Source organism: Heterocephalus glaber, unplaced genomic scaffold, assembly GCF_053883595.1.
Source record: "Heterocephalus glaber isolate CG9 unplaced genomic scaffold, H.glaber_assembly_v1.0 deba00000470, whole genome shotgun sequence".
Classification (NCBI taxonomy): Eukaryota; Metazoa; Chordata; class Mammalia; order Rodentia; family Bathyergidae; genus Heterocephalus; species Heterocephalus glaber.
In genome coordinates this window covers 10,040,394-10,051,627 of record NW_028258145.1, presented here as the reverse complement: position 1 = coordinate 10,051,627, position 11,234 = coordinate 10,040,394, and the positions used below count along the sequence as shown (strand labels likewise).

Sequence of the window (11,234 nt, the reverse complement as noted above, 5' to 3'; positions counted from 1 at the left end):
CCTTTTGTAGTCACAGCAACTTCCGGCAGCCACAGCCAGACTGGACCAGCCAGAGGTAGAGCATCTCTCTCCTACCCATCGATCTTCCAGCCACAGCCTCCTCACGGTGCAACCCAACAGGAAGCCAGAAGCCAGAAGACATGGTGGTGTGCACCTGACCGGCCCCAGCAGAGTCCAGAACCAGGTCCAGAAGCACAGGTGAAGGCTGAGAGATGCTAGAGAATGGCCAGCAAAGGAATTGATTCTTGACCAGGGCTCAATTGAAGGCACAAGTCTTTGGGGAGCTTCCCTTTCCAGCTGTCTTCATACATTTGGTTTTCGTTCTCTGCTCCTCTAATTAAACAAGGACCCACCATTCCCTATGGAGCTTTCCCTCTTAGGCACCCCTTCCTGCTACTTCCTGTGGATGCCTCTGTTTGAAGCCTGTGAGTCAGAAACCTATACAGACATCCTTCGTTTAATGACAAAATACTGTTTCTGTGAGTAGGTTTGTTAAATGAATTGGTCACTAAATGAGTTGTATTACAATAAGAGTTGTGCATTACAACTTTCAGAACAAAGAAATGCTCAAAGAAAGCCCCGATTGATGACTCTGCTTTTATTTGAATAAATGTTACATGCAGTATTGTAATGTATAATAGATTATAAAGCTACAGTATTGTACAGTACAATAAGGAAAAGTTACAGTACTGTACTGTAGAAGAAGCTACCATAAGGCTACACTGCCACTCATGTTCCTGCATCATAAGTCCAAATGCAAGTTGTAAGTCTGAGCTGTGTGTTGCAAGTTTGAACAGCATGCCTCAATTGCAAGTTTAACAGTCATTAACCAGGTAAGTCGTTAAACGAGGAATGTGTGTCCTCCCGTCATGTGGCCTGGAAGCAAGTCTCCTCCCTGTGAAGTTCCTCAGTCATTCAGCCAACCATGTCCCATAGCAAGCACTCAGCACAGTCCACCACGAACAGGTTTCTGTGCACACCTGCACTCTCCCACAGAGGTATGTCCTCACCCAAGGGACAGGCAGCCCAAGCCCAGCCCTCCTTTCCAGCTGTGACCAATAGCCTTGGGCACTCACAACCAAATGCTGGGAGCTTCACCTGCCCCATTGAGTGAAGGAAGCAGCAACATAAATTGGCACAGACACTAAGGGAACAGCATGGAGGTCCTTCCCAAAATTAAACACAGGCCTGCTGGAGCTCCAGCAATTCCCTTCCAGGTACATACTCCAAGGAAGGAAAAGCAGGGTCTCTCAAAAATATTGGTTCTCCCAAAAATATTGGTTCTCCCATGCTCAAAGCGGTATTATACACAGTAGCCAAAAGGAGGAAGCAACTCAGCCTTCACTGACACATGAATGGATTAAGAAAACATACTATGCATATAAGGAATACTACTCAGTTTCACAAACAGAAATCCTGCCATGGGAGGTGACATGGACAAACCTGGAGCATAATGTGCTCAGAGAAATAAGCCAGAAACAGAATCACAAATACTGTGGTGGTGGTGGTGGGGCGGGGGGAGTCAGGAATCTAACAATGCTGAGGTCCTAGAAGCAAAGAGAACATAGTTACCAGGGCCTGGGGTGGAGGAGTGGGGCTGCTCCATGGATGCAGTGTCTGGGCAATGAGTTCATCAGATTCATTATTCAATACTGTGACAACAGTGCATCAGAATGCATTGTGAACTTGAAAAATGCTTCAGGAGCAGATTTTACTTTTTTTTTCATTAAGTTTATTGGTACCTTTTAGGTATACAATACAGTTACATTCATCATTGGGATATTGTACCTTTGCATGATGTATCTTGGTTCTTAAGGAGCAGATTTTAAATGTTCTCTTCATAGAAAATAAGGATGTGGAATAATGGCTATGTTGATCACTTTATTTGAGCCATCATATAACATATACCAAAATATCATCTTCATACCATAAATGTATACCATTTTTATTAATTGTGGTGGTGCACACCTGTAACCCCAGCAGTTGGGAGGCTGAGAGGCAGGAGGATCACCTCATGGGTTACATAGTTAATTCAAGGCCAGCCTGAACTACATATTGAGACTATGTACTTAAAAAAAAAAAAAAAAGAAAAAAAATATTTTAAAAGGGCTATTATTTATTTAAAGCTCAACAACAATCCTGCCCCACAAGCTGTGACAAGAACTAAATGAGCTCCATGTGGCCGTTCCTGGTCTGGTCTTCTGCACACTGTTCAGATTTCATGTACACTGGTTTCCCCTCCATGTGTGATGAGTCATTTTTTAATTAGCCCAAGTGTCAGGAGCACAGCTCTGTAACTATAACTGCTCAAAAATACTGTTGTTAACATTTCCTTCGAAGAACAGAAGGGCGAGCCCAGCTCATGCTAGGGATGGCAGGCCCATGGAGCACTGTACCTAAGCCAAGGTTTCCCAAGGAGCCTGGGGCCTCGCCAGCGTCTCCTCTCCACTGCTGTGCACTTCCTATCCTCACTGCCTGCTTCGGGTGAGGGTGAGCAGGAAGTTAGCTTCTAGGGACCAACAGCCTTCTGGGTGCCAATAAGGGCGGCAGCCACTCCAGTGGCACCGCAAATGGCACAGGCTTCTTCCACGGGGCAGGAGATGGTGGCAGCAGTGCCCAGCGTAGGAAAACCACTCATAGTGGAAGGAAGGCTGTGTTCAGAGAGTTTTGTACAAAAAGGGCAAATATTCCACACAGTTTAGCCTATTTGAATTGATACACACCTATTAAGGAAACGCCACTCGCAACCTAATGCGCTTGGAATTTGCCTCGAAGCCTGGCTAATTTTGCCAGTCCGGTGGGCATCCATAAATCCTTCTCCCTCCTTTGCCCTTCACCTTCACCCCTAAACCACAGGTCGCAGAGCAGGAGGGTCTCAGAGCCCATTTGCTGGCCTATCCTGCTCTACTTCCTCCTCTTTACAGAAACCATAGACCCAGCACAAACTCCCACCGTCAACCACAGGAAAGGAAGAGTCACAGGCAAAAGCATGAGTGCTCTGGCCTAGACCCTGGGACTCGAGCCTCCAGCTCCCATGCCAGGTGTGTTGTCACCTGGGCACCTCGGGGACAGGCGCTGGGCTTCCTGCAGAGAAGCTGCGGGCCCCAGCAGGATGGGGCCGCCCTGGGGAGGCTGCTCAGGTGTGCTGGGTTCACTGATTGACTGTATACCCGTGGGGAGGTGTCCTGCACCCGGTAGGCTGTAACAAAGTCGTAGCAGGGGCGCTCCTCTGCGAACAGCAAAGGGGAAACGCACCCCGCGGCACGCGCACGCGCCTCGCCCGCGCCACCTCTGAAACCTAGGCGAGCGGTAGCCACTGCGACTGCGTAAAGAGGCCGGCGGGCGGGGGCGTGGTAGGGCGGGGTTTCGGCGGGGGCGGGGAAGCGCCTGCGCAGATGCCCAGCCGGGAAGAAGCCGGCGGCAGGCGAGGCGGCGGGCGCGCATTGTGCACGCCGCCCGCGCTAGGGCATGGTGAGTCAGGCGCTGCTGCGCCTCGGAACCGCCGTCAGCCGTCGGAGAATGAAGCTGCTGCTGGGCCTCGCGCTGCTCGCCTACGTCGCCTGTGAGTGTCCTCGCAGCGGGGTGGGGGCAGCTCGCGGTCCCGGGTCGCGGTCTCTGCGCGCTCGGGCCTGCCGATCCCGGCGGCGCCCTCGCTGTCCACGTCGTCTGGGCGCCCCAGGTCGCAGTGCTGACTTGCGGAGGGGTCCCGCATCACTCCTCTAAGTGTCCCCGCGGACGGTGCTGCCCGGGTTGCAGTCTTGGCGCCTGGAGTGAAGGCCTGTGCGGGAGGCCGAGGGAGGAGGTTGTCTAGCTGAATATCTGCCTGGAAGGAGACATACGGTTACTGTTACTCGTACTTCACGGTGGCATCAAAACTAGCTAAAAATAGCTCGGCGGAGTCCCAGCTCCGGGACAGAAGGAAGGGAGACCACCTACTACCTAGCGCTCCCCTCGGGGGTCGGTGCTGATCCGAGCCAGCAGAGCTGCGAAGTTCCAGCCCTGCTGCTGGGTGCTTGGAGGAGGTCGGCGGGCTGACGGTGATGGGTGTGTGCTGAGTAGTTTTGCAAGGAGGAAGCGCTAGCTTGACCTGTGTGGGGACTGGAGGAAAGAGTCCCAGTCCCAAGAAAAAGACACTTAGCAGTTCAGTTACTGTTACCATGGCAAAGATGCATAAGTTGGTGGAGCATTCACCTGTATGTGCAGATATGACTACAGTCTTAGGGCCATGGTAACAATGAGTTATCTTAGCAACCTAGCAAGCAGGTATTATGATAATAGAATAGGAGGTGATCACACAGATGGTAACTGCAGGGCCAGAGTTTAAGCCCTGACCACCGCAGCTCGGATGGGAACCCAGTCCCTGGACAGCAGAGTCAGTGCTGATTAGGGCCGGGGGAAGGTATCTCAGGTTAGACCTGGGTAGGGACTTTTGGAGCCATAGAACGCTTCCCACCATCCCTTCAGGGTGCCAAGTCTCACCGTGGTGGCACAGAGTGAAGACCCAGCACCCTGGTGCAAAGTAGTCTCCCACTGGAATGTGCATTGGAGTCACTTGCAGAGGTTTCCAGACAGCAGATCGCTGCCTCCCCGAGGTGTTCTGATTCTGGATCTGGGGCTGTGGCCTGTGAGATTCACATTTCTGACAGGTTCTGTGATTCTCCTGCTGTGTCTGGGGACACCACTTGCGAGCCATTGGCCAGCAAGGAGGTGGTCATGAGCTGGAGATTCATCCAGAGGAAAGCTCCAGTGTGAACTGGTGAGCAGGAAAGGGCGCATGAGAGCTTGTGACAGAGACCCTTGTGAGAGCCGCCAGCACGCTTTCTTCGTCAGGAGTCAAGGGCGAGCTATGGATAGGAGCTTACTGAGGAGGATGGCAGGTGCTGGGGTCCTGCGGCAGCCAGGGGCAGGGAGTACGAAGTAGGTTAGCGAGTCTCCGAGGCTGTCCAGGAGCAGGCAGGTTTGCAGGGACAAGCGTCATGGGCCTTTTGATAGTGCCCAGTGCACCGAAAATGTCACCTGTCAATAGTGACATCGATCTCTGATCTCTGGCTCCCATCAGCATCTGTTATGCACACTCCGCCATTGCTCTACCTCTGGAAACACCCCTGATCCTAAGCGCCAGGCTCTGAGTCTTCCTCATGCTGCCCTTTTCCCCCTCTCTTTGTCCTTGTGGCCTGCTGGGGCCCAATGCTTCTGTGTCGTGGTGTGAGTGTGGCAAGGGGTGACCGTGGCCAGCTCCCTGCATTGGCAGATTCACTGCTCTGGAGTTCTTGCCCATGCTCGAGTTTTCCCTTTAGTGTTTCTGTGAGTGACCGTGTCAGAGCTGTTTATAGTGAGCCATGTGCTATGTTACTTTCTGTTCTCTTTTCAGTTGTCAATTGTTTATTAAATTTTGCTTTGTTTACATTATACCTCACATAGCTCCACACACTTGGCCGAGTGGCCTTGGCTTTGACAAGGACTGGCCTCGGGCTTTGCCAGAACAGCTGCAGCCTGGCGCCCCCTGTCCTGGAGCTGCCCACCACCAGGCCCGGTTGCCTGACTTCCTTGTTTCCCTTCTAGTGTGGGCTGGGGTGGCAGTGAATTTTGAAGCTGTCTGGAGGCATCCTTTCCCCTCATGCTTGATGGATTGATGGCACAGCCTTCAAGGGAAAAGTCCCTTTGGGGTTTGGAAGGTGTTGGTCCATTCTTCCTGGCTTCTTGCAGGTGTGAAGTTCCAGGCCAGTCGAGTCTCTCCATTCTAACTATCCCATAGCCCCTGCTCTTTCTGTGACTGTCCACCCTCGCCCTCCGTGCCTGGTGGCCTGGCTGTGCCCCCACCTGCCAGGAGCTGAGCACATGCCCACTCTGCCCCCATGTGTCCTGCTGCCAGCTGTGGTCTGGTGAGGGAACTCCGGAGGGCTCTGTGTGCAGAGCATCCTCCCTTCACCCCACTGCACTGACACGAGCTGCAAGGAGAAATCTCACTATTCCTGGCTGCCCTGCTAACAAAGCAGCCCAGGTCTAGAAATTCACAGTGCTGAGTTTTGGTGCTAGGTCTTTCCAGCATGCTAGGTACCGTGGAGCCCTTACAGCCCAGAAACATGTATTTATCGGTTCTGGGGATCTTCTTGGGTTACTCTTTGGTTATTTCCTCCTCTCCCATTTTCTCTCTGGGACTAACTTGTGTTCATCTGCTGTGGCACAGTACCCAGGGACGCCATCCTAAATGGGTAAGAGTCTGTTTTGGTTTAGGGGTCAGCGGATCTGGTCCATGGGACCCTGGCCTGGTGCTTTGGTCCTGCAGTAGCACGATGTGTCCATCCTGGCGGGGAGCGTGTGGCCAGGGGGTGGTGCATTGTAGGGCCAGATCCCAGGGGCACCTGAGGGCCCCAGTGGTTTGGCTCCGGGGCCCTATCCAAATTGGAGCACTACTATAGAAGGAGCTAGTCCTTTTAGCCCCTAGTTTCCAGTATTTTAAAGTTTGGCTTTACTTTCTAGACTCTGACTTGTTTTTGTATTTATATTCTTCTAGTGATTTTAAATTATTTTGCTATCATTTTTTATTTATAATACTTTTCTCTGACTTTTAAAAAATAAAATATGGTCTTTTGTATTCTTTCTGTCCCTCTTCTCCCCCTTTCTCCCTCCCTTCTCCCCTTCCCTCCCTTCTGTGCTCCTTCTTTTGTGGCAGTGGAGACTGAACCCAGGGCCTTCTCACTGAGCTACATCCCCAGCCCTTTTTTAAATTTTTGAGACAGGATCTTGGTAAGTTACTAAGTTGCCCAGTCTGGACTTGAACTTGCAGTCCTCCTACCTCAGCCTTCTAGAGTGCTGGGATTTCAGGGATGCCCCATCACACCTATTCTCTTAGTGACAGCTGTGCCTGATCACCAAAGCCGCTTCCCTCCAGCTTTCTTCCCCTTTCTCATTGGAGACTCCCCTAGATTGTCTGCTCCTGTTTCTGAGTGGAGATTTTGGAGTTGCATTTCCTGCAGGAGCCTCTGGACCTGGGTGCTGTGATCTGTCCCCTGGTGTCAGGACGAGGTCTCTGGAGCAGGGTAAGGAGAGGGCTGTAGAGGCAAGCAGTAGCCTGACTGCTCCCCAGGCCAGACACTGGAACCTGGGCCTGGAAGTTGTCCTGCTTTGGCTGCCTGCTCACCCGTGGACATGTCAGGCTGGCCATCTCGTGGTCATCAGGGTGGAAGCTGCTGTCCCCACTGCCCCACATCTGTCTCCGCCTGCAGCCCTTTTTCACCTCTTCTACCTTCCAGCAGCAGCTGCTTGCTGGCTCTCCTTTTCCTTTTTCCTTGCCACATAATTTAGTCCTTAAACATGCACACAAATCAAAGCAAAACATTTAATGGGGTTCAGAGCCATCATCTTCTCCCTTCAGCTCTCAGAAGCTAGAGGTGCCCTATCTGGTAATGTTCATGAGCTCTGTGTCCTGTGGGCTTTCCCTGAGGTCATATTCAGGCCAGGCACCTATCTTTCTGTCGCTGTTGCTCTGCTGAAAAGAAGAGCCAAGCCCAGGAGGCCCTGGGAGCGTGGTGCATGTACACCGGCCTTGTGCACCAGCCTCGCACAAACACTCCAGATGCTGCCCTCTCCCAGGAACAATGCTTGCAGGAGGTTTGCCCTTGATGGAGTCCCCAGTGTCACTTGGGGAGCATTTCCTAGCCGTGAGCTGGACTCTGCTGTGACATCCGTGGGCTCCTGGGAGTACAGGCTAAATAAAGCAGGCAGCCTGGGTGCTGCCCTCAGAGTGCCTGATGCGGCCAGACCTGGGAGTGGTTCTGAACCTTCAGCCTTCTCTATTGAAAGGAGATCAGCGAACCCGGTACCTCTGTGAGGTTTACCAGTTGCTTCTGTGTCCCCACACCTGCTGTCTCTTGATCTGTTTTGTATGTACTATATATGAACTTCTTTGTCAAAACATTTAGAAGTTATGGTCATAATCATATGGTACTTAACCTTTAAATACCTTATATCCCCTTTCTGGTTTTATGTTATTGTTTCCTTAAGTTTTAGTTTGGTCGAGCATGTTTTGCAATAATGACGTTCAGTGATGTCACACCGAGGGACGCTAACATGAGGCAGTCCCACAGCAGATGACTCTGGCCAGGGTTACTGTAAGGAGTGGCCACACACTGGACACTGTAGACAATAGGCATCTGTTCTCAAAGCTCTGGAGATCGGAAGTCCAAGGTTAAAGTGCTCCGATCCAGCTCCTCATGGGGCTGTCTTCTCCTCTGTCTTCTTTCCTTGTCCTCCAGTGGCGAGAGAGGATGCTGGTGTCGCCTCCTCTTGCTCTAAGGACATTGATCCATGTGGCCCCACCCTGTGTCTCATCACCTCCTAGCACCCCCCATGCTGTCACATGGGAGCTGGAGCTGCAGGGCCCCAGTGTGGGGACACAGGTGCAGACTGTAGCAGGAGCCCCGCGGGGCTGAGGTCTGCACTTCTGGCAGGTTTCTGGGTGACACTGCTGTGGAAGCTAGGACTCTAGCCTGTGTCCGTCCTCTGCAGGCTCCTATGGGAGGTTTCTCTTCTCTGGGCTTTTCTAGTCCGGTTGTGAGTGTCTTCCAGATCATTGAGTAAGTGGTTTTGATTTTCTGGCTCTTCTAACTTTACAAGATTGGAGCATTTTAATTTAGTTTGGAGGATTTCACCAGATCCTTTGAGAGCCACATTGCAACCCTACCCAGACTGGACAGGCCAATCAGCATCCTCCACAGATTACAGAATCTATCGGAAACTTTCTTGTGAGTTTTACAAATGAAGATAACAGCACACATGCACAGGAAAGTCTTGTCTGTGTCCGTCAGACTTCCTTCTGGAATAAAGAAAAGCCACTCATTTGTAGTTTTACAACATACAGAGTTATAAAAAGCAAAACATTGACTCTGCTGTTTTTCTTATTCTCTAAATTGCCCTTTTCACTTAATATTGGGTTTTACCTATAAAGAATTTTAAAGGCCCAAATTTTTCTACAAACCCCAAGTTTTCTGCACTTTTAACCATCTTTTAAAAGGTGGGTCTTGGGGCAAGAATTCTCTCCCCAGGGATGTTGATAAACACCTCAGTCTGTTTTCTGCTGCTGTTACGGAATTCTAAGGATGGAGTAAATTATGAATCATAAAAGTTACTGGGCTCTCCTCCCTGGAAGCTCTGACGTCCAGGATAAAGGGGCCACATCTGGCAAGGCATTGTGCTACTCCTCACAGCATGGCTGAGGGCCTTGCCAAAGACAGGAAGGTGGGCTGAGCCCACTCTTTTAACAAATCTGCTCTTGAGACAACCAGCCCACTGCCTGATACCAAATAGAGCAGAGGCCTCGTGACCTGATCACCTCTTAAAAGCTCCAGTGGCGGTGAAGTCAGCCGAGTTTCAGAGGAGATATTCCAGCTGTGTTTTGTTAGCCCGTGGGAAGGTGGGAGCTGCCAGGGTTCTATAGCTGGAGCTGAGGCCTAGGAGTGTGACTGTGGGGCTCCAGGCCCTGAGCAGAAGGGAAGGCTGTCTCTCGGTCCAGCTTTTCCTGCAGTCTGGCCCGGGGCGGGCCCAGGGCCACAGAAAGGTCACAGAGGTAGCCAGGTATGCAGCCTGCTTTCAGTTGCCTTCAGATCAGGCCCAGTTTTCATCCTGTGTGACACTTGGCTCATGTGAAGGCTGGGCAGGTGGAGGACAACACAGCACCCACCCAGCAAGGCTCTGCTTTCCTGGCTCCTGCTGCCAGCCTCTTAGCACCTCCTCCTTTGAGTAGAGGCACCCTTACTTCTGCACATCTCTTTTGGATGTGATGAGAAAAAGAAACAATATCTTTTCATTCGAACCAGTTAACCCTGAGCTCACTGTTTTTTCTGTAAGGAGAATAATGTCTGTTCTCATCTGCTTTGCATAAAAGCTTTGCCTGTGCCACCTTGGAGCTTGTTCAGGATGAGTCACGTGAGTGCTGGCACTGTTGGGGCTGACGTTCTGTCCAGTGGGGAAGGAGCCGTGCGGTAGTGGGGGGGCAGGGGTGATGGGGCTCTCTGGGTTTGCAGACCTGACCCTCAAGGCCAAGGAGGGCCCCAGTGCACTCAGGAGGCTGGGCTGTGAGCTCTGGCTGGAATTGACGGCTACAACCTGCACATCCATGGGTTCAGGAGTGTGACAGGCGAGTGCCGTGTTGGCTCAGTGACATGCTTACTACAGGACCTCCTGGTAGAGGACAGCTTCACTCACTAGTCTGTAGGTTGGGACTTAGAAAGGGGGCTGGCACTTCCATGTTTTGTCACAAAATCTTACATCCTCCCAAATCTGAAGCTTTTAGTGTCATGTGATGCTCAGTTAGCCTGTATTACTGGTATGTGATAATTTTTACTGTTAAGTCTTCTACATATGTGTGACTAAGTGTGAGGAAATGATTGGTCATCAACAAGCACACAAGTTCAGATTTAGACATGGTGAGAGTGCCAGACCACAGTTGTCCACCTGGGTGGCCGAGACAGTGACACCTTTGCTTTGTGGTGGCTCAGTGTACACAAACTTTGTTTCATGCACAAAATTACTGCAACTGTTGTATAAAACTACCTTCAGGCTATTTTTGAAGGCCTATGTAAAACAAATGGATCATGTATTTAGAATTGGGACCTTTCCCATGATATCTCATTATGTATGTTCATATATTCCAAAATCTGGAAAACTCCCACACACCCTGGTCCCAGATGTTTCAGGTGAAGGACACTCAGCCCACATGGGTGTACTGGCTGGGGTGACAAGATGTGACAAGAAAGTGGCAGCTCTCTTGGATGGGGTGGGGGGTGGCAAGGGAGACCTCTGTGACAAGATGCTTTTGAGCTGAGGCTTGAATGAATGGAGGGAAGGAGGTGAAGAGACCCCTGGGAGAAGAGTCAATGAACAGGTCTGCAGCACAGAGGCAGAGTGGCCTGAGCCTGGAGGTGGGCAGTCGGGGAGGTGTGGTGTGGCAGGTCCCAAGATCAACAGGAGTCAGAGCCCCTGGACACTAACAATGCAGATGCTCGGGCCCTCTGCAGAGATTCTGATTCACCAGCTTTGGACTTCAGGCCTTGAAATCCCTGGTGTTTGTGTTTGGACAGGAAATTCAGACCCCACTGTTCCTCCTGCACCCCGCTGTCACTCATGGTTCTTCTCAGAGCCTTTTCACACTGATGGGCTCTTGGCTTCCAGACCTCACACAGTGCTCGGCTCCCAGCAGAGGCTCCATAATCCATGTTTGGATTTAAAGGGTACCT

At 51.3% G+C, this 11,234-nt stretch overlaps 1 protein-coding gene across 5 annotated transcripts in view; it reads left to right on the top strand.

Annotated features, from left to right (window-relative positions):
* Positions 1–3,385: 3,385 nt before the first annotated feature.
* The window catches only part of Uxs1 (UDP-glucuronate decarboxylase 1), a 52,419-nt gene continuing 44,570 nt past the window's right edge, over positions 3,386–11,234 (top strand). For 2 of the 5 annotated variants that reach the window (XM_004844493.4, XM_087204164.1), the window contains exon 1: positions 3,399–3,562. In XM_004844493.4, coding sequence (XP_004844550.1) covers positions 3,469–3,562 — 94 coding nt within the window. In that variant the 5' untranslated portion in view covers positions 3,399–3,468. Of the gene's footprint in view, positions 3,563–11,234 lie in introns of all 5 variants that reach the window. The other 3 variants (XM_004844494.4, XM_087204171.1, XM_087204173.1) reach the window with 3 other exon arrangements.